Genomic DNA, 23,360 nt, shown 5'->3' with positions numbered 1-23,360 from the left:
TTAAGAACTCCCTTAAAATCTGGTCCCAATTCCTTCAGTCACTTTAGCCTTAAACAAGCAAGAGGCTTCTCTCCATGAACATCTAATCGTCTCTTCCCAGTGTCACAGATTGACACGGCATTCCAGTTCTGGCATAGGAACGGTCTGGTATTTATTTTTTTGTGTGACCTATTTGTTGTTAACACAGTCTCATTTGATACTCTTGAGGGTTGACCACCCAATACCCACTTTTTTTTAGATGCCTGCCAACTCGAAGCTTTGCCAAAAAAAAACATTTCCTTTTATTTCCATTCGGGCCTACTAAGTGTCCAGTTGAGAGGTGCTTAGAACTTAACCCTTATCTGAAAGGCATAATCTCCAGATGATACAACATAATACAGAACATTAATCCGCTTTCCTTTGCAAATACAAAATCTGCATGGGAGCAAGACCTAGGTGGCGAGCTACCTGGTGATATGTGGCTACAAAGTATTGAGCGTATCCTTTTGCATAAGGCGTGAGCTTATTCATTTTAAGGGTTTGCACCGTCTCCATTACTCAAATGACAGATTGGCAAAAATATACCCAGTTGTTGACCAAGTGTTTGAGATGCCACCAGAGTCAAGTGACTGTGGGACACATGTTTTGGTCATGCCAATCTTTGAGTGGCCTCTGCCTCAAAAATGGGTCCCCATTCTCACATATGTGTAATACAACTGTTCACCCCAACCCATTCACTGCCATTTTTGGGGTACTTCCCCTAGACCAGAATGCTACCTCGCCGCCTTGTCCTCTTTCACTGGAAGTCTGCAAAGCCGCCCTCTTTTATGCAGTGGGTTAAGGAGGTGATGTCATCTCTGCCTCTGAAGGAGGTTAGGTACACTGTGCATGGGCCGGACAAAAGTTTGACTTAACCTGTTCCCCATTAATACAATACGTGGAGAGCCTGTCTTTTACTTTGTGTAACTTGCAAAGTGGCCATTTGTGCTGATAAAAATTTGTATTTAACTTTGTTTTCCCCATTTGGTTTTGTTTCTATTGTTTGTTTCTGTTTTTCTTATTTAACTTACTTTTATAGATTCCTTGGTGGGTGGGTGATTTGAAAGGTGGGAGTGGAGGGGATGAATGAAGGGTTGGGGTTGTACTGTTTTTGTCGTTATCTGAAAATCTACTAATAGTTAAAAATACAAATAAAATTTAAGTATGCAATCTGGTTTCAGAGCTGGTCATGGGTGCACCTCAGCCACGTTCAAGGTCCTAAACGATATCTTAACCGCCATCGATAAGAAACAATACTGTGCAGCCGTATTCATTGACCCGGCCAAGGCTTTCGACTCTGTCAATCACCACATCCTCATCGGTAGACTCGACAGCCTTAGTTTCTCAAATGATTGTCTCGTCTGGTTCACCAACTACTTCTCTGATAGAGTTCAGTGTGTCAAATCGGAGGGTCTGTTGTCCGGGCCTCTGGCAGTCTCTCTGGGGGTGCCACAGGGTTCGACTCTCTTCTCTGTATACATCAATGATGTCGCTCTTGCTGCTGGTGAGTCTCTGATCCACCTCAACACAGACGACACCATTCTGTATACTTCTGGCCCTTCTTTGGACACTGTGTTAACAACCCTCCAGGAAAGCTTCAATGCCATACAACTCTCCTTCCGTGGCCTCCAATTGCTCTTAAATACAAGTAAAACTAAATGCATGCTCTTCAACCAATCGCTGCCTGCACCTGCCGCCTGTCCAACATTTACTACTCTGGACGGCTCTGACATAGAATATGTGGACAACTACAAATACCTAGGTGTCTGGTTAGACTGTAAACTCTCCTTCCAGACCCATATCAAACATCTCCAATCCAAAGTTAAATCTAGAATTGGCTTCCTATTTCGCAACAAAGCATCCTTCACTCATGCTGCCAAACATACCCTTGTAAAACTGACCATCCTACCGATCCTCGACTTCGGCGATGTCATTCACAAAATAGCCTCAAACACTCTACTGGATGCATTCTATCACAGTGCCATCCGTTTTGTCGCCAAAGCCCCATATACTACCCACCATTGCGACCTGTACGCTCTCGTTGGCTGGCCCTCGCTTCATACTCGTCCCCAAACCCACTGGCTCCAGGTCCTCTACACGACCCTGCTAGGTAAAGTCCCCCCTTATCTCAGCTCGCTGGTAACCATAGCAACACACCCCTGTAGCACGCGCTCCAGCAGGTATATCTCTCTGGTCACCCCCAAAACCAATTCTTCCTTTGGCCGCCTCTCCTTCCAGTTCTCTGCTGCCAATGACTGGAACGAACTACCAAAATCTCTGAAACTGGAAACACTTATCTCCCTCACTAGCTTTAAGCACCAGCTCACAGATTACTGCACCTGTACATAGCCCATCTAAAATTTAGCCCAAACTACTACCTCTTTCCCTACTGTATTTATTTATTTTGCTCCTTTGCACCCCATTATTTCTATCTCTACTTTGCACATTCTTCCACTGCAAATCAACCATTCCAGTGTTTTACTTGCTATATTGTATTTACTTCGCCACCATGGCCTTTTTTTTTTGCCTTTACCTCGCTTATCTCACCTTACTTGCTCACATTGTATATAGACTTATTTTTCTACTGTATTATTGACTGTATGTTTGTTTTACTCCGTGTGTAACTCTGTATGTGTCGAACTGCTTTGCTTTATCTTGGCCAGGTCGCAATTGTAAATGAGAACTTGTTCTCAACTTGCCTACCTGGTTAAATAAAGGTGAAAAAAAGAGACTGAGCTAGAAAATGGTATATCATACACTGCAGTTGAGCAACGATGGGAAAGTAATTCTGCTTTGGAAGTTGATAAACCTGTAACCCCACTTTTGAGAAAATGGCCCTTAAATGTTTTGGAACAGCTACTGGAGCGCTCTTCTTTGTCTACACCCATTCAGCATCATTCACACCCTCTTTAGCCCCACCCATCTCTTTAAGGATTCACATGTGAGGCCATGTACTAAATAATCAAAGATTTCAAGACTAAAGGCTGGTTTATACTACAGGTGTGTTTTGTAAATTTTGCCTGGAGTGCTCTCTGGGCGTTCGACCCTAACGTTGGCTAGCTTGCTAGCTACTTCCAGACACAAATGAGAGAACAGCTCACTCTGACCATTTTACTTGCCCTAGCAGAGATGGTTAGGCTGTTTTTATGTTATCCAGAGTGCTGGTGACTGCAACTGTGCTGCTGGCAACAATTTAATTATACTTTTTTGCCACCGTTTTCTGACACCGTCCATATTCAGCAGGTGTTGAGCATTCGTAAATTATTCTGAGCTCTAGCACACTCAGACGAGAGTGCTCTGATAGCTGGTAAATTCGCTCTAGATATCTACTCTGTGTATTGACAGTTGTAATGACATCATGAACATTCTGTTGAAATGGTTACTTGCATTCTGGAGTCTTTTTGTTTAGACATGTAGCTAGCTATACAATGAACCATAATCCCAACTCATAACGTTACTACCCTGCATGAATCAGCAGGTAGCTAAACAACCAGGTTCAATGTTAGCTAGCTAGCTAAAAGTACACTATAACTTGAAATGAAAATGACTTTCTCACAAAATTAGAAACGTGTAATATCTAAAAATGTAGCTAGCTAGATTATCTTGCCAGTATACATGTATGGACGCTTATTCCTCTGTTATGGATGCCATGGTTTCCCTTAGTTTGAAGATGTAATCCAGAGACTGGTGTCAAACGCCAGAATATTCCTAGCTATCATACTCTAATTCCAAGATTTCAAAATTTGGTCCTCCAGAAATTGGAGAGCAACACTTATGTAGTTCTACTATGTGATATCTTTAAAAAACAAACATGTTAGAAAGGATGACCTACTCATACTGACCAGCTCATGTGATAGACAAAAGCGTGCTAAATGGCAGACCAATCCGAACTCATCTCTCGGCATGTCCAGCCCGCTCAATATCTCCACCAATCATGGATAGCTGGAAGGTTGCGGACTTTTTCCGTAGCTAAACCAACTGGGCTCGTAATTTAACAATTTTATTCGTATTTACAGATGTTATTAAGGCACATTAAAGTTTTCATGTTCCAGATGGCATTTCTGCCCAACAAATGCATTTTGATAAAAATAAAAAAAAGTTATTTTCAAATGGCTCTTGTGTAAAGTAGTGACGTGTGACCTATGCCTAGTTTCCTGAAACTAGCCAAAAATGTGCACCCCTTTTGCATTCCCAGGACCAGGATAGAGAAACACTGCCATAGACTAAACCATTTCCTGGTCCTATCTGCAGGGACTGCAGATGCTGCAGTCATCCATGGGCAAGGAGCAGGAGTGTCTGCGTCAGAGCATGCTGCAGCAGGCCCAGGGGCTTGAGGCAGCCCAGCAGCGCATCGGAGACCTGGAGGCCCAGCTAGCCAAGAAGGAGCACCTCATTCTGGAGCAGAAGTTGTTCCTGGAGGAAGTCAAAGGCCAGACCAAGTAAGGGCCCAATTCCACTCAACTTTTTTTTAGGCTATTGCGAGCTCTGATTCCCTTATGTATTTTATTATTTTTCAAAGAGATTGTATTTAAAATGGTGGACAGATTTGTAAGGGGAGAACTGGTGGGGAGGCTGGATTCAAGCGACATCAGCTACGTACTTGGCTCCCAGTACCAAACGCAACTCTTATTATTCCACAATGGATGGACTGTAATTGTGTACTCTTCCCCCCGTGAACTTTTACATTTTAAAGGTGTGTCTGTGTATGTGTAACCCCAGGGGCCAGCTGCAGGCGTCGGAGAGCAGGTACCTGGCCATGCGACGGGTCACCCAGGTGCTGCAGACGGAGATGCTGCAGCTCTACAGCCAGCTGGACGCCGAAATGCTGACCACCAACCAGAGTCTCTCAGGGTCTGACACCATCGAGCCCTCCAGCGCTCCTCCTGGCACTTCCAGGTGAGACCCAGCACCTCCTTTGATCCCTTTCCCACAGTGTGATGGTTCCAGCTCCCACAGAATGGATATAACAGCCAAGGGCCTTCAAAGTATAATTACGCAATATTGACAAAATGCTGCTGGTGTTATTTTGAACAATGAATGTCTTCTCTCTGGGACAAAGTCAAATGATATAACCGTGCCAAATGCTACTAGCAGGAGATGGTCTTTTAGGTAGGCTATACCCAGTGCAGTGCAATTTGAGCCATCTCATCATCGCTACAGTCTAGAAATACAGTACTATTGAAACTCAGTCAACTCAGGGGTGTGAACGTTTTAAACTAAATTGTGATCCTCACAAAATTGAAATCACTGTGCAGCTGGCTTGCCTGCTATTTCTCTTCGCTAATAATGCGAGTGTGTGTGTGTTCTGTCTTCGATCTGTTGCCTGTAGAATAACCTAGCCTATTTATTAATGATAGGCCCTGTTTTACTGAAGTTGCGAGACATTGCAAGCCAAGAAATGCGAAATATACATTCCATTGTGACAGAACGCTTTTGATTGCCGATAGATAGGCCTAGTGCACGGTTCTGCCTGGTGGCCGACCTGCCTATACTGTGCCCATTCCCCATCTCTCCGTCCCTCGGTAGCTTGCTATGAAAGATGCAAGTGTTTGTTCTCAGAAGTACGCCAACTAAGCAGTCTCTTCCGTGCCAAAAATACTGAATCTTAGGAGTCGATTCCTAGCGGAAGATGTTTTCTTTCTACTAAATGTCTTTTTTAGGAGAGCATGTCCTGCATCAGGCAGTTTAAGATTGTGATGGATGTCAGTCCCCATTTCAGAAGCTGCATTCCTTTACCGACAAGTAAAATGCCTATTAAGTGGGGCTTCAAAACTTATCTCCAGATAAGGTTTTGTTTCTCCATTTAAAAAGCACCCTTGGACAAACAAACATGCTGTTGTAAGCCGAGGTGCTTTTCAAGGGTTATATGACTGCGGTAGATATAACTTCATTGCCTGGCCCTAGCGGTTATACATAAGTATTTTGCTTGACGTCAAAATAATAATCTTGTTTTAACAGAAAACCGTAAATGGCCATTTTAAACGTCAAGCAAAATGGTCAATTTGTCACAGGATAAGGGAGAGGTTAGCCTGTATATAAATTAAAAGTAGGTACTATGGACTAATCCCAGAGAGATACAGCTCTTGAACAGAATGTTTTGTTTGATGGAGTGAAGCTGAAGACCAATGTAAAAAGATGAACAATAGTGTGTGTGTGTGTCTGTGTGTTTGCTAGGCCAAATGGCAGCAGTAGCAGAACTGTGCCAACTGCTCAGGGCAGCTCTGACCGACGCACCCAAGCGTGGCCGCCTGGCAACGGAGGCACTTTACCACCCGGGGGTGGAGCTCAGTCCACTACCTCGGTGACCCTCAACGGCAGTCTGAAACAGCCCCCTCTCCTGTCAGAGATGTCCCCTACCCACCTGGCCGCCTTTCCGCTTTCCCTATCCCCCGCTGGCACCCCCTTCACTGTGGGTACCTACCCCAGTGCCAAGAGCTTCCTGGGAATGCACGCCCGAGAGCTGTTCTGCAACAAAAGCGATAGCCAGTGTGACTGGGATGAGGACACCCAGCTCAGTAGTCTCTCTCACAGCCTGGTCGGCGGTGAGGAGCACAGCGAGTCGACAGAGAACGTCCAGTCCAGCCCATTTCCTCCTCCTGCCACAGGCACCCCCCCCCATTCTCCTGCTGCTGCTCCTCCATCACAGGGCTCTGCTCAGTCTGCTTTGGCCCAGGAGCCACCCCCGTCAGACAGCCAGCAGCTTAGGGCACACCACGGGCAGGGGGCAAGGCCTCGGGCCAGTGCTGCCGCTGCCGCCCGCCAGAGGAGGAGGGACCTGCGGATCATGGACTACAATGAAACACAGCAGGAGCACATCTGACGACGACGAGAGAGGGAGGGGTGGGGCAACAGCTGCTGATGAGCTGCCACTGTAACAACAGATGTAAGAAGTATCTCTAAATGCAGTGTTATTTTCGCTGTTTCCCCAGTGGATGGGCACATACAGGTTCATACAAAGCTATATTATATAAACAAGAAATAAAAATACATTTCCCTAAGCAAGGGACAATGAGCAAATTTGGCCTCATAATTAGCTTTTTAATGTATTCTGTTGAAGGGCCACTGCTATATGTATCCATTAGGGGGAGCTAGAGTGAACAAAAAGTATTCAACAGTGAACTTAACATGGATTCCTTATGGCAAGTCCTATCACACAGAATTGGTCTATTGGGTGTGTAAATCTATATATTGAGGCTACGTCGGTCTGTGTGATGTAAAACGAATAACAGCAACAGGAAAACGAGCAAGAATCTTTTGTTAGATGTTTTAATAAGCTATTTATTTATGGTTTTGGCACACCCCAATCTAGAATGGCCTGAACTTTCTGTAGGGTTCGGAGGGTCCTACTCACAAGTGCAATACTTTTCTCAAATGGATTCATCTTGTTTTTTTGCTGCTTGGTCAAAGGCCTCACAGCCTCAGCTTTTCAGAACACTTTTTGAGTTGTTCCATCACATTTCCCTCCCCAAAACACTGAGTGCCTCTTGTTTTAACACATATAGCTCTACAAATAGGTACTAAAGTTATTGCAATAATTAGTTATAATTTATAACCAGCTAAAGAGAGCTTAAAGAGTATCAAGTAACAATTTTGTCTTGTTAATTCAATGGGCATGATCCCACCAGCAATAACGCATCTTGCCTAGGTTTAAGCTAAATCTCTAGCTCAGGTCGTGTTCCTGCAGTAGTGAAGGAACGTGCAATAACACCCTAGACCAGAGCTTGTTAATTCTCATACATTCTCTTGAGTTAAATGTGCCACGTGGCATCCATCTTGCTTTTTGGGGGTTTATTGATCAAGTTGATGTGGATCACTGCATTATTTTGTCTAGGCTAGAGGCCTGAGAGGACTGTTCTTTTGGATATTCAGTGCCTTGATGGCTGCACACAACTGCCAGAATTCCTGCGGTGGGACTCTGATGGCGCTCTTGATGTCTTGGCATTGAAGCTATGCCAGGTATATGTCCCTCTTCATAGATGTCCTTCCTCACCCAAAGCCTTTAAAGTGAATCGGGTCACATTGTAGTTCTTAACATGGACATATTGTGAGTTTCTGTTGCCATATAGCCAATTGTCATCTAAGGTGACCATCATTATTGTTCCATCCCCTACTCAGGATCAGGGCTTGCAAGCTAGTCAGTTAAGTCACATATCCATGGAAGTCAGTATTACCCATCTCCAGCTGTTATCCTCAAAGCATGGTCTCTGTCCAAGATCCTGTGTTCCTTCCCCCCCCACATCTTTTGTTATCAAGCATGTAAATCAATGTTAAACACCATCGGGATGAGGAAACTATGGTACAGTGAATCTGACGTTATGTTAAGACAGTTCTGATTACAAATGTTCTGAAAACAAAAAGGGGAAAAATGAACTGAATATAAATCGATACAAATATTTTGCATTGTCTTTTTTTTCAATTTGCCGAGAGCACACACACATTGCTACATGGTAATTTAACAAGATTTGGTTATGGACGCCGAGATAGTTATTTACCGTCTTATTCTACAATGTCAGTGGGGTTTAGAAATGTCACCGCATTGTTTTGATGGAAATCACTTATGTCTCAAAATGCAAATGGTGTTGAAGACTATTTGTCCAGTTTGTCTGTTGTATGAAACATTGTAATATGTTTGCCAAGTTCTGAGTAATAGTTGATCACAAGTCAAACCAAGAGAAACAAACTTTATTGCAATGCTGATTTATGTAAAATAGAGGAAAATCAAATTTTATTTGTCACATACACATGGTTAGCAGATGTTAATGCGAGTGTAGCGAAATGCTTGTGCTTCTAGTTCCGACAATGCAGTGATAACCAACAAGTAATCTAACTAACAATTCCAAAACTACTGTCTTATACACAAGTGTAAGGGGAAAAAGAATATGTACATAAAGATATATGAATGAGTGATGGTACAGAGGGGCATAGGCAAGATGCAGTAGATGGTATCGAGTACAGTATATACATATGAGATGAGTATGTAAACAAAGTGGCATAGTTAGTGGCTAGTGATACATGTATTACATACGGATGCAGTAGATGATATAGAGTACAGTATATACGTATACATATGAGATGAATAATGTAGGGTATGTAAACATTATATTAGGTAGCATTGTTTAAAGTGGCTAGTGATATATTTTACATTTCCCATCAATTCCCATTATTAAAGTGGCTGGAGTTGAGTCAGTGTGTTGGCAGCAGCCACTAAATGTTAGTGTGGCTATTTAACAGTCTGATGGCCTTGAGATAGAAGCTGTTTTTCAGTCTCTCGGTCCCAGCTTTGATGCACCTGCACTGACCTCGCCTTCTGGATGATAGCGGGGTGAACAGGCAGTGGCTCGGGTGGTTGTTGTCCTTGATGATCTTTATGGCCTTCCTGTAACATCGGATGGTGTAGGTGTCCTGGAGGGCAGGTAGTTTGCCCCCGGTGATGCGTTGTGCAGACCTCACTACCCCCTGGAGAGCCTTACGGTTGTGGGCGGAGCAGTTGCCGTACCAGGCGGTGATACAGCCCGCCAGGATGCTCTCGATTGTGCATCTGTAGAAGTTTGTGAGTGCTTTTGGTGACAAGCCGAATTTCTTCAGCCTCCTGAGGTTGAAGAGGCGCTGCTGCGCCTTCTTCACGATGCTGTCTGTGTGGGTGGACCAATTCAGTTTGTCTGATGTGTATGCTGAGGAACTTAAAACTTGCTACAATCTCCACTACTGTTCCATCAATGTGGATAGGGGAGTGTTCCCTCTGCTGTTTCCTGAAGTCCACAATCATCTCCTTAGTTTTGTTGACGTTGAGTGTGAGGTTATTTTCCTGACACCACACTCCGAGGGCCCTCACCTCCTCCCTGTAGGCCGTCTCGTCGTTGTTGGTAATCAAGCCTACCACTGGTGTCGTCCGCAAACTTGATGATTGAGTTGGAGGCGTGCGTGTCCACGCAGTCGTGGGTGAACAGGGAGTACAGGAGAGGGCTCAGAACACACCCTTGTGGGGCCCCAGTGTTGAGGATCAGCGGGGTGTTGTTGCCTACCCTCACCACCTGGTGGCGACCCGTCAGGAAGGAAAAGGCCTAATCCTGGTGGTGAGGCCCGGAGGTCTCCAGGCTGGCTTGATTGCATGCCACGCGCCTGTTCTCTTAGCTTGGGTCTTCTTAGTGTTATGAGCACCAGTAGCGTGCCCAGTCGGGCTGAAAGACACGTCTCCCACACCAGCCAGCCGTCCCACCTCGCTATCCTGAGGACTCAAGCACATCCACATTAGGATTCCCAGCAGATGTGGTGTCCTGGCCGCAGTAGGTGTAGGAACTGGCCATCCTTTGCAGTAGCTCCAGTGCTAGTGGGATAAGGCTTACCACACCACTGTAGTAGTTCCTGGCCTCGTCACAGCTCAGTCGATTCACTTTATCATGTGGGTAACTACAGACAAAGAAAGGACCTGGGTTAGAAAACAGGCAAAATAGTCCAACCTCACAACTCCAGTTTAAAATGCAACTGTTATTCTGCAACATTTACCATGTCTATTGTCAAACTCGGTCCTTGATGTACACGGACCTGCAGTTTGCTGATGTTGTAGCTGAGAAGCAACCTGTGTCTAGGATGACACCTCCAGGGCTTTGGTTGTTGCCCTTCAGGAGCCTCAGAACAGCCCTCTACTCCTCCTCAATTTTCAAGAAGAGGGTGAAAATGTGTAGATCTGTGGCATTAATACAATGGTGCTCCATGTACCCTTGAATGTGTGCATTAAGGGATGGGTATATTTTATTTTTTTAAAGGACCTGTGAGGAAAACTGTTGAGAGATGGTCTCACCTGCATGACTGTTGCCACTGGTTCTGTCCTATCATGAGCATGCTTGTGTGACCTCTAGGGCTGCTATGAAAAGGACCTGCTGCAGTTTGAAGAGGGTGTGAGTGTGTTTAATGGCCTTCAACCTCTCCCTTGCCAGTTGTGCACACGTCAACAGGAAAATGCCATTTGAGATGGTTAAGTGTACAATATGGAGCTGCAGCACAATACATATACTCTGCTGCTCTGGAAAAAAGTCTCTAGACAGCCTTGTACCAATGTAAGTACTGGATTTTCGAGACAACTCTGGAAAGGTCCTAATAAATACAATTTACCTGCGGGTCTATGTGCCGAGTCAGTCGAGCAGTATCAATATTTTTTCCTTGGATACAAAGTTACAAATAGCGCAGAATGTTGTTAAATGATAGACACTAATGTGTAGTACATGATTGACAACGAAGCACTGTGGTCTCAGAATGTTGTCTTGAGAAGTCGAATCAACGAGCGTTCTGACGTTGCTGGGCAACATGACACCAATTACGTTTTCCTTAGCAACGTGTGAATGCGCTTTGGCAAGCGACTTGGATTCATGTTATAAGCGGGTAAGAAAATATTTTACAGTTTTCCCAAAGACAGTTCCAAACTAAGCTATCTACTTAGCCACATTTCATTAGATATTGTACAATAATTGTACAAGTTAATGAGTTTTGTCGAAACGCCATATTTACTGAGTCAGACTTTGCTAGTTAGTTAGCATTTTGGTTAGCAAAGAGCAAAAAAACACGTAACGTTAGCTTGTTTACTTCGACTAGCTTGGTCAGTCAATCTCTCAGCCAGAGGGCCTAGATGTAGGACCAACGGGGTCTGAGGGCTTTCAGGGGGTCCCTGAAAAAACAGAGCTAAATTAGCAACAAAACCAAAATACAGCGCTCACATTCAATGGAATAACTATTTGACATCCAGACATTAAAACATTTCATTGTGCAATTGCATGGCAAAGTTGTTTCGTATTCATTTTATGTTACTTGTTACACAATATCCCACATTTTCCCCATCAAACAGACTGCAAATCACCTTATTGCAATGGATGAAACGGCAAAACCCCTAAGAATTCCACCTGAAATGGCTATTTATGCAGAGAAGCATGAAATATTTGATTTAGTCCAGGTAAACCTATTTTCTATTTCATTTGACAATAACATTGCAAAAGTTCCCACTAGTTACCCACCACCTCACGAGTCTGGTTTCAGATCTGTTTGTGCTATCATGTCAACGCCCTGTCATGCCAAAACAGATCTGTAACCTGACTACCGGTTTGACAAGAGGGAGTACAGCTACAACCGGAAGTGACTCTTTGTAGCAGGTTAGGTGAGCATTTCAGCTAACCCTAACCTTTTCCTAACCTTAACCCTAGTCTCCTAACCTGCCACATTAATTATCCTAACCTGCTATGAAAAAATAACTTCCGGTTGTAGCTGTACTCCCTCTAGTCAGATCCCAGGCTACCTCTGCTCTCCTTTTGCTTCTACTCCCTTCATCCTGACTGATCTGTCATCTTACTCTTTTTCATCAGAGCTGGTGATGAAGACTACTACTTTCATCCCTTGTTTACATTTTAAGAAAAATACAAATAAAACATGCTCTAATGGTAGAAAGTGATTTTGTTTTTTTTAGACATTGGTGACAAATCTTATGGTTGATAAGCCAGAGGATCCCATCCAGTATCTAATTGTTCTTCTCAAAAGGGGGAGTGTTGAGGGTAAGTGCTCTCTGGTCCACATACAGTAGGTATTTCATGATGGTAACAAATTCAGGTTGGACCCTACCCGTTTAGTTCGTAAACGATTTCCGTAATGAATACACCTGTGATGTGCATACTGATTTCGTGTAGTGTTGTTATTCTACCACTAGGTGACACTATATGAGAAGTTTGAGCCACTAGCTGTGTTTACATTGGCAGCCCAATTCTGATATTTTTCCCAATAATTGGTCAATTGACCAATCACATCAGGTCTTTTCACATCAGCTCTTTTTCAGAGCTGATCCAATTGTTCAAAAAATATCAGAATTCGGATACCTGTGTAAACGCTGCCTATGAGGCGCCTGGCGTTCACATCCCACATGTCAATATCATGTCTTTTCGTTGAATATTGTTTCCTGAAACTAAATTGTGGTCGTAATACATGTTTATTTTATTTTTGCAGTACCCAGAGTGATGTTGTTAGGTCCACCTGCATCAGGGAAAAGAACTGTTGTGAGTAGATGTTTGTTCTCAAAACTGATTTTAAAGCCTACAGTATTAGGATGAATTGGGATGTCATGAAAATGGATGGAATTGATAAGACAGTAGCTGTGCTACTCCACACCTTGGTTTACACCGGAGGAAAGGGAAGCTCCAAAATGCTAAGCCATAAGGTTCCCAACACAGGCCCACCAAATGAATGACAGAAGTACACCAAAATACAAAACAAGCTTTTATTTGTAATGTAACACTAATGAACAATGGTAAACTGCTAATATTTGATCAGGGCTATCTTTTTACATGACAACTTTGTTTCAGTACTAAAAACGAGCAAAGAACAGGCTGGCATTTCACTTCTAAAGAGAAGGATGACATGACAAAAAAAACATGAATACATTTGACCATTGACTAAATTCAAGCTTGCAAATGTTTTAAGAAAAATTTGAAAGTACAATTAGAAAATAAGTTCTTTACAGATATACGAGTCCCAAGATATCGCTTGTGATTTTAACACCTAGGGAAGGACAAATTAATAAAATAAATGTCCTTTACCCATATATATTTACACATATATATATATATATATATATATATATATATAGTGCATTTGGTAAGTATTGAGACAGACCCCTTCCCTTTTTCCACATTGTGTTACATTACAGCCTTATTCTAAAATTGATTAAATTATTTTTCCCTTCAATCTACACACAATACCCAATAATGACAAAGCAAAAAATTGTTTTTATAAATGTTTGCAAATGTATTACAAATTTAAAAGCAGATACCTTATTTGCATAAGTTTTCAGAACCTTTGCTATGAGACTCGAAATTGAGCTCAGGTGCATCCTGTTTCCATTGATCATCATCCTTGAGATGTTTCTACAACTTCATTGGAGTCCACCTGTGGTAAATGCAATTGATTGGACATGATTTGGAAAGGCACACACCTGTCTATATAAGGTCCCACAGTTGACAGAGCAAAAACCAAGCCATGAGGTCGAAATAGTTGTCCGTAGAGCTCCGAGACAGGATTGTGCCAAGGCACAGACTTGGGGAAGGGTACCAAAACATTTCTGCAGCATTTAAGATCCCCAAGAACATAGTGGCCTCCATCATTCTCAAATGGAAGAAGTTTGGAACCACCAAGACTCTTCCTAGAGATGGCTGCCTGGGCAAACTGAGCAATAGGGGGAGAATGGCCTTAGTCAGGGAGGTGACCAAGAACCCGATGATCACTCTGACAGAGCTTCATAGTTTCTCTGGAGATCGGAGAACCTTCCAGAAGGACAACCATCTCTGCAGCACTCCACCAATCAGGCCTTTATGGTAGAGTGGCCAGATGGAAGCCGACCCTTGAGAGGATCTGCAGAGAAGAATGGGAGAAACTCCCCAAATACAGGTGCGCCAAGCTTGTAACAATCATACCCAAGAAGACTGTAATCGCTGTCAAAGGTGCTTCAACAAAGTACTGAGTAAAGGGTCTAAATTCTTATGTAATTGTCATATTTTGCGGTACTATTTAATGAAGCTGCCAGTTGAGGAATTGTGAGGCGTCTGTTTCTCAAACTAGACACTCCAATGTACTTGTCCTCTTGCTCAGTTGTGTACCTTGGCCTCCCACTCCTTTCTATTCTGGTTAGAGCCAGTTTGTGCTGTTCGGTGACGGGTGTAGTACACAGCGTTATACGAGATCTTCTGTTTCTTGGCAATTTCTCGCATGGAATAGCCTTAATTTCTCAGAACAAGAATAGACTGACGAGTTTCAGAAGTAATTTTTTTTTCTGGCCATTTTGTGCCTGTAATCAAACCCACAAATGCTGATGCTCCAGATACTCAACTAGTCTAAAGAAGCCCAGTTTTATTGCTTCTTTAATCAGAACAACAGTTTTCCGCTGTGCTAACATAATTGCAAAAGGGTTTTCTAATGATCAATTAGCCTTTTAAAATTATAAACTTGGATTAGTTTAGACAACACAGAGTTACACATGGAATAAACAAGCGTACAGTCAATAACAATAGAAAAAAAATAGTCAGTGTGTGCAAATGGCGTGAGGAGGTAAGGCAATAAATAGGCCATAGTAGCAAGTAATTGCAAATTAACACTGGAGTGATACATGTGCAGATGATGATGTGCAAGTAAAAATACTGGTGTGCAAAAGAGCAGAAAAGTAAATAAAAACAATATGGGGATGAGGTAGGTAGATTATTGGATGGACTATTTACAGATGGGCTATGTACAGCTGCAGCGATCGGTTAGCTGCTCAGATAGCTGATGTTTAAAGTTAGTGAGGGACTGCAGCCCAATCAACACTGCAGCCCAATCAGAGCAGATCGCAGTGGTTTCACCTCCAACCATCTCAAACCTATAATCATGGCCATCATATCTACCACATACACTGACACTAATCAGTTAACCTCTTACATACTCAAACATTGAAATCTGGGACAAACACCCTAGCCCCCACCCCCCACCCTTCAATTTTCACCTAAAATGACACCCAAATTTAACTGCCTGTAGCTCAGGCCCTGAAGCAAGGATATGCATATTCTTGGTACCAATTGAAAGGAAACACTTTGAAGTTTGTGGAAATGTGAATTGAATGTAGGAGAATAAAACACAATAGATCTGATAGAATAAAATGCAAAGAAAATAAACAACTTTTTTTTCGCTACCACCATCTTTGAAATGCAACAGAAAGGTCCCAGTTCTAGCCATCACTCTGGTTGTATTTCTACTGTAAATTGGACCGTGCAGTTAAATTAACAAGAATTTAAGCTTTCAGCCGATATAAGACACTTATATGTACCGACATTTGTTGTTTGTCTAAAATCTGTGATCGTGACTCAAGGCGCTGCATGATTTACAACTGTCCCGTTGACGGGACGCCATACCCTAAGAGGTTTTAAACTCAGTCACCCTACTTATATCCTGACTGTATATTTGCATCCCTAACATCTTTAACCTTCCTCCAAGAAAACACCATAAAGCAGGACTTGGCCATAGACATCCTAAACCCCCATCTTGCACACTCCCACAGCTTATTGCATCTTCCTCATCACATATTTCACATTCCCACTTCTCTTCCATACAGCCCATCATCAGCATACAAGGCCATACCCACTTCCTATCCCACCTCCTTAAATATGTCATCTATCATCAGCGTGAACAACACCAGACTAACCACACTTTCCTGAGGAGTACCATTGTCCACTTTAAACCGGATTGATAATTCGGATCCCACCCTCACCCGTATGACTCGATCGAAAAGGAAGTCCATGATCCAGTTATACAGACCAATGCACTCAACTTGATCAACAACCCTTCCCTCCACATGGAATTGTAAGGTCTCACAATGTCAAAATGCACAACACTCATCACCTATTTATTGTCAGGGCCTTTGCTATCTCTGTACTAACTGTAACCAGGGCATCCATGGCAGACCTCCGTCTCCTGAACCCACTCTGTGCAATGCTCATAAAACCCCTAACTTCCAAGAAATATATCATCCTACTCACTATCATCTTTTTCATCAACTTACACATATTGGATGTCAGCTCGATAAGCCTATAACTGCCCTCCCTAGTGGGATTTTTACCTGGTTTTACAAACGGCAACAGATTCCCTTCAAACTCTAGCAGCACCGTAGTGCTTTCTACACCATCCTCCCTTTTCTTACTGTTCATTCACCTCGCCTCAACTACTTTTCACCCCGATCATCTCCCTCTTAAACTTATCTATTGACACCTCCATCAGTGCTCCCGCAATCACCCTTCTCACTTTCGCCTTTCTGCCAGCGATATGGCATTTCACCCTACCTCCATTTAGAGCCTCCATTTTCAATATCTTGTCCCTCTGAGTTATATTAACTGCAAATATCAATACTTTTCCTTTCCCTACACACCTAGCATCCTTTACATGTCCTATGTCTGATTTGATGGCTTTTGACAATGTAATCGGTTGTAACATTTTGATGGTTGGCTCAGAAAAGACCATTACTTTGTTCTTCTGTACCTCATCTCCTGCCTGTTTGCTCTTCTAGATCCCCCCCCCCTTCTATTTATGTCCCCATCTGTGGTAAATCAACCTTCATCCCCTTTTCTGAACCTTTTCCTATTTTTCTCCCGTACAGTCGTAGGTAGACTCCTCACTAATATTACTGCCTTCATCCATCTCAGACTTACTCCCATCTGAGCTACTTGCCATGCCTACCTCCGTCTCAGTACAGCTGTGCAGCTTCATCAATCAAACGCAACACTTTCGAAACCGAACGTTATGATCGAACACCCAAAAAAACAATGACAGCCTTATTCTTCTATGGTATTATAGTGGTCCGCAAACGTACATTATAGGTGCATGCCGCCACCTACTGTGTGGGGTGAAACCTGGGGAAATGTAACAACAACAAAAAATGTTGTTTCAGCTGTAAAGTCCTGGAGATCCAAAACCCTTTTTGCTGCATTCACATTTATGTAAAGTTTCTCCGATTTCTTGTTAGTTTGACCAGGCCCAGATCCAGGATGACATGCCCGAGGGAGCATTTAAATCCATGGGGGTAGTATTGCTTTAGAGCCCTAATAAAAGAAGGTAGATTGATCCTACTACTGTTCAAATATACAAAAATGTATCTGAAATGTAGCCGTACACATCAACAACCATCGTTTTATAGAACACAAGAAAGATATGCGCCTACTACGACAAACTCAGCAAAAACAAAAAAACATTCTGTCACTGTCAACTGCGTTTATTTCCAGCAAACTTAACATGTGTAAATATTTGTATGAACATAAAATTCAACAACTGAGACAAACTGAACAAGTTCCACAGACATGTGACAAACAGAAATGGAATAATGTGTCCCTGAACAAGGGTGGCGGGGGGGGGGTCAAAATCAAAATTAACAGTCAGTAATGCACCAGCTGCATTAAGTACTGCAGTGCATCTCCTCCTCATGGGCTGCACCAGATTTGCCAGTTCTTGCTGTGAGATGTTACCCCACTCTTCCACTCAGGCACCTGCAAATTCCCGGACATTTCTGGGGGGAATGGCCCTAGCCCTTACCCTCCAATCCAACAGGTCCCAGACGTGAGATCCAGGCTCTTCGCTGGCCATGGCAGAACACTGACATTCCTGTCTTGCAGGAAATCACACACACAACGAGCAGTATGGCTGTTGGCATTGTCATGCTGGAGGGTCATTTCAGGATGAGCCTGCAGGAAGGGTACCTCCGAGCACAACCAATAGGCTCTATGCATTATTCCGCCTCCAACGTTCTAATTTACTTCCGACCGGATTGATGACTTCCAGAGCGAGTTCTGCTATTTTTATCATTCGCTTACTAGCTATCGTCGATGCATTTCTGACTGAGATGGTTTGCAATGGCTACGTTTAAATTACAGCCCGCGAAGGAGGTGCTAATGAACCTTGTTCAGTGCCTCTGTGTTCAGTTTCTTCCAAATGTAATGGTATTGTGAGCTTCCATCATTTCCCAGTCGACGTAGAGCTCAGAAAAAGGCGGTTAGTGGCAGTACATTGTGACAACTTTACTGTCAAACACACAAAGGTGTGTAGTACACATTTCGTCGAAAGTGACTGTTGAGGGAAAAATTGGTGTTCCTACTGTCTTCGCATGGAACTGGCAAATTCAAAAGAGACCTGGTGTTTGGGAAAAGACTGAAACCTCCTGCTCCGACTGAGGGGGGTGAAGAACAAGGTGCGCTGCCTATGGACTGTGCAGTCTCTGATCCGGTCCAGAGCATGGGCCAAGCCAGTGTTAATGTACATGTGTTTATTTGCTAGCAGCAAAATAATAATTTGTTTATCTACGACATGTATCAATCATTTGGGTTGTGGTGAATATCAGTTTGTCTGGAGCTTGTATTGGCTTTAACTAGGCAATGAGTAACAGGGGTGGGGGAAAGAAATCAAGTAAACACAGAACAGCCAGAATGCAAGATTGAATACTATGTTAGAGAGTAACTGAACTGTTGAACATTTGCTGAAATACATTTTTTTAAACAAATCTATTCTATTGTAGATTTCTTCACAAGAACATCAATACTTATTTTTCATAAAACCACTAAACCTGGCACCCATGCAGGGGATCCATTCAGGTGCGAGATAGACACTTCTGCAAGTAGTGGTAAAAATAAAAGTGGTCAACCTTCTCTCTTATAGTTTTTGAAACCTGTAGATCTTTATATATCCTTTCAACTAGGAGGGACACTACTATGGCAGTCACACCAGCTACAACCTGTGAGAAGGATTTGACCTTGCACCTGCCAGTAGTAAGCATGAGATCTCTTCAACTTCAGCTCTCCATTCTGTATCTTCAGGTAAGGGCAGTCAACATAACTTGGTACATTTGGGCACTTGACCTCTAAGAGTCCAAAGTGTGGTCTTACACTGGGATCAAATATGATTTCATCTGGAGAGGATCCTAACCACGGAGCATCTGGGTGCACAATGAAGCCACATGGAAAGAAGTTAACATTCTTCAGTGTGCAGTACTCCTGTACAGCCACTGGTTCCATGGCTAACCCCCTCTTCATCTTCATGGTCTGCATACCAGATCCCTTGAACATCCGCTCAGCTAGGTGGTCAGCTGAGGTCTCTCCCCGGACATGGCAAACCTCGGAAACGAGAGGATGTTATTCTAATTTTCCGGAGCTGATGCCATTCCAGGCTGCTGCTCTGCTCCCTTGTAGCAACCTCGACTTTGTGTGACATCCCGTAGGTTGTCTCTAATGCCTTGAGGTGGAACTGCTCCTGATGGCTAAGGACGTAAGCTCACTGGGAAGCCTGATGCCTGTAGCCATCTAATGGAAGTATTGGTGGAGAAGGGGCATCGGCAATCTTCACAATTTCACGGGTCTTTGGCTGTGGAGGCTGATAGGACAGAACACTGCCGGCTTGCACTGGCCCAAAGGCGAACTCAAACCAGGGGCATGTCAGCTGACATTTCCATTGTTGTGACATTAGAGGGTCAAGTAAGTGGAGAAAAGTTGGCATATGTTTCTGAGATGCGGAGAAGGTCCATGTCAGGCATGTATCCATTGAGTGCTTTGTAGAGAGAACTAATGCAAAACATTTTAAAACCTTAACATCAGGTTGGAGAGATTACTATGACTCATGTAACTTTTCCAGAAACAGCACAAGCCCGAAAGTTCAAATAAAATGAATTAAAATATACAGATTTATAGATTATATTTCCCCCCAGTCTTTGTCCCAAACATTTGTCATTACATCATAAAGACGCCACTGTTTAGGCTTATCATCTGGATACAATCACAAGAAAATGTTTTCTAAAATGTTTCCATTCTAGGAACCTCCAACTTACCTTATTCCATCAGCACACGAGTTAGTAGATTTACGGAACTCTATCCCATCAAGCGGACCTGGCTTCACACCCTAATTAACAAGGATTTACTGTTACATAGGCTGAATACTTTTCAGGTGCATTTTCTTATGGACATTGATAGACTCACAAGTGTTCTTGGCTTGTGCCAACGCTGTTCTGTGGCTGTGCAGCTGTGAACTGGTGGTGCAACAGGAATATTTAGTTGAGAGTAGTGCGCTGTCTGGTAAAGGGCCACCAGATGATTGCACATCTGGAAAAGGACCACTATCACTGGTACGGAGTATCTTTAACACCATCTGTGAAGATAAGTGTGATGAAAGACTGAAGTGAGAAACAAGAATGATGCGGCCCATAAATAACAATAAACATAGTAGTGTCTAGTCTTAACTAGGGGCTCATTCAACTATACATTAATACATTGGGTCTCAGTAACACAATTACCAAACACTGCATCAACAGATATTTACCAAATAACCTGGCAATTCTAAATTGGGATTGGGACCCATCATTAATATCTATCTACTGATAAGATTAAACGTTGACACTGTCTCAAACACATTTTGACCATGATGACAGTGTCTCACAGGAGATGTTTAACAAGGTCTCTAGTAGCTATCTATAACCTTTCCTTACTCTCATGCTGTGCAGCTTTTCACTCTTCCTCATGGACCTGTGAAAGGCAGCCCTCACGGTGATATCTCCTGTCAATGTTTCTTTGTTAAATACTGTGTAGAAGACATGAATAACAATTATTTTTAGCTAGCAAGCATAACTTAACCAAGCTAACGAAAATACACACATTCTCAGGTAGATTCTGTCAACGTTACATAATTTTACAAAGTAACTAGCTAGCTACAGTTAATAGTTAAATTAGCTAGCTAATGATTGTAGCTAGCTAACGTCATATCTGTCATTGACTTGGTACTCCCCTTCATAGTTGTCTATGTAGCTTCCTATATACATCTTGAACCCCTTTTCATTCTTGCTAGCTGGAGTCTCGGAGGCTGATTTAACAATTTGATGTACATCATTAATATTCATTTGAGGCCAGTCCGGAAGACACCTAGTAAAAAACTTCTACATAGTTTTAGTAACGTTATATCGTCGATAACAACTAGACTGACCGGAAATTGCCAAACCGATAGGAAGTGTGTTTAGAACGTTCGATCATTGAATGTGCATAAGGGCTATTAGGCTACATTGGTCATTGTCCCTATACCCATCAAACAACGCAATATTTATCAATAGCAATTAGACATGCAAACGCAAGTAGCCTAATGACATTAAGAATCACAGATACAACTAAAATATCCATTGAAGTAAAAAGCAAAGGCCTAAACTATACATACATTACGTATCTTTTTTTGTCAAACAACTAGTAGGCTTACATGGGAATACAGGGAATAGTATTTCAATAGGGAAGATAAATAACGAAGAGTGCGCACCTCATTCACACGCCAACAAGACTACTTTTCTCATGAGAGAGACCTTGGAAAAACTACAACTACTTGCTCATTTTTCAAAAAACAAGCTTGGAACCCTTTCTAAAGACTTGACATCTAGTGGAAGCCATAGGAACTGCAATCTGGGTCCTATTTATTTGTATTTCCCATAGGCTAGCATTGAAATGGCCAGTGACCTTCAAAAGAAATCGGGATCGATTTCCCCCGGTTTTTCGCCTGCTATATCAGTTCTGTTATACTCACAGCAATTATTTTAATTGTTTTATAAACTTCAGAGTGTTTTCTATGCTACCAAGTATATGCATATCCTAGCCCTTCTGGGCCTGAGTAACATGCAGTTCATTTTGGTCACGTCAGTCATCTGAAATTCCGAACAATAACCAGTATGCTAATGAAGATAAAGTTTGTAGCTTACCATTTAGAAGAGTTGCAGCCTATTTGATGCTGTCTTGAACCTCATGAGAGGTTTCTTATTACATTCTCCTTCCTGGCTAAATGTACTTGTCAGGTCCCTCTCAATTGCCAGCTGGACAATCTGAGCTTTTCATTGATGTAACATGCTCTCTGTTCAGAGTCTGTGTTCACTGAATATGTTATTCAGGGTGGAGAACACATTTTGACTTGTACAATTTATCACCTGCGCAATAAATGCAAAAAATAACCACCTTCACTATCAGTACTGCAAGATCCCTCAACTGATGAACAACACTTTCTGCAGGCTGCAGGGCATGCATTACTATTTATTTCTCATTTGCTCACCCCCTTTGCTATGAAGCCCCTAAATAAGATCTGGTGCAACCTTCAGAAGTCACATAATTAGTTAGATTGCACACACGTGGACTTTATTTAAGTGTCACATGATCTCAGTGTGTGTATATATATATATATATATATATACACACCTGTTCCGAAAGGCCCCAGAGTCTGCAACACCGCTAAGCAAGGGGCACCACCAAGCAAGCAGCACCATGAAGACCAAGGAGCTCTTCAAACAGGTCAGGGACAAAGTTGTGGAGAGGTACAGATCAGGGTTGGGTTATAAAAAAATATCAGAAACTTTGAACATCCCACAAAGCACCATTAAATCCATTATTAAAAAATGGAAAGAATATGGCACCACAACAAACCTGCCAAGAGAGGGCCGCACACCAAAACTCACAGACCAGGCAATGAGGGCATTAATCAGAGAGGCAGCAAAGAAACCAAAGAAGGATCTGCAAAGCAGTTTTGGTGTTTTGGTTTTGCCTTGAAGAATGGGCAAAAATCCCAGTGGCAATATGTGCCAAGCTTTTTGAGACACCCCAAGATACTTGTAGCTGTAATTGCTGCAAAAGGTGGCTCTACAAAGTATTGACTTTGGGGGGGGGGGGGGGGTTGAATAGTTATGCACGCTCAAGTTTTCTGTTTTTTTGTGTTATTTCTTGTTTGTTTCACAATAAAAAATATTTTGCATCTTCAAAGTGGTAGGCATGTTGTGTATATCAAATGATACAACCCCCCCAAAA

General features: G+C 42.7%; 3 protein-coding genes across 13 annotated transcripts in view; 2 read left to right on the top strand and 1 right to left on the bottom strand.

Moving 5' to 3' along the window:
* Positions 1 to 8,411, top strand: part of tsc1a (TSC complex subunit 1a) — a 38,336-nt gene extending 29,925 nt beyond the window's left edge. The window contains 3 exon segments of the mRNA XM_029638589.2: positions 4,270 to 4,457; positions 4,738 to 4,914; positions 6,193 to 8,411. Coding sequence (XP_029494449.2) covers positions 4,270 to 4,457; positions 4,738 to 4,914; positions 6,193 to 6,838 — 1,011 coding nt within the window. The 3' untranslated portion in view covers positions 6,839 to 8,411.
* A 274-nt stretch (positions 8,412 to 8,685) lies between these two features.
* Positions 8,686 to 12,092, bottom strand: LOC115111983 (uncharacterized). Of its 8 annotated transcripts, none has more exons than XR_003860883.2 (6): positions 11,867 to 12,091; positions 11,128 to 11,677; positions 10,817 to 10,895; positions 10,522 to 10,667; positions 10,362 to 10,425; positions 8,686 to 10,243 (listed from the first exon to the last, which is right to left on the bottom strand). XR_003860883.2 is itself a non-coding variant. In XM_065011781.1 (5 exons), exons 2-5 carry the CDS (start codon positions 10,820 to 10,822, stop codon positions 10,064 to 10,066), a joined length of 348 nt encoding a protein of 115 aa, XP_064867853.1. In that variant the 5' UTR covers positions 10,823 to 10,895; positions 11,128 to 11,215; the 3' UTR covers positions 8,686 to 10,063. The 8 variants fall into 8 exon arrangements, 2 of the variants coding, with proteins under 2 accessions (XP_064867853.1, XP_029494447.1); XR_003860879.2 differs by having other exon boundaries at positions 8,686 to 10,425; positions 11,867 to 11,918; positions 12,021 to 12,077; XR_003860882.2 differs by having other exon boundaries at positions 8,686 to 10,425; positions 10,561 to 10,667; positions 11,867 to 12,092.
* ak8 (adenylate kinase 8) overlaps positions 11,320 to 23,360 on the top strand; it is a 69,900-nt gene continuing 57,859 nt past the window's right edge. For 2 of the 4 annotated variants that reach the window (XM_029638586.2, XM_029638583.2), the window contains exons 1-4: positions 11,320 to 11,394; positions 11,855 to 11,959; positions 12,467 to 12,551; positions 12,997 to 13,046. In XM_029638586.2, the coding sequence (XP_029494446.1) occupies positions 11,320 to 11,394; positions 11,855 to 11,959; positions 12,467 to 12,551; positions 12,997 to 13,046 (315 nt within the window). Of the gene's footprint in view, positions 11,395 to 11,672; positions 11,960 to 12,466; positions 12,552 to 12,996; positions 13,047 to 23,360 lie in introns of those variants that run through there. The other 2 variants (XM_029638585.2, XM_029638584.2) reach the window with 2 other exon arrangements.

This window comes from Oncorhynchus nerka, linkage group LG27, assembly GCF_034236695.1.
Source record: "Oncorhynchus nerka isolate Pitt River linkage group LG27, Oner_Uvic_2.0, whole genome shotgun sequence".
Lineage (NCBI taxonomy): Eukaryota > Metazoa > Chordata > Actinopteri > Salmoniformes > Salmonidae > Oncorhynchus > Oncorhynchus nerka.
Note: the sequence above shows the minus strand (reverse complement) of the source record. Positions and strands in the feature narration are given on the sequence as shown.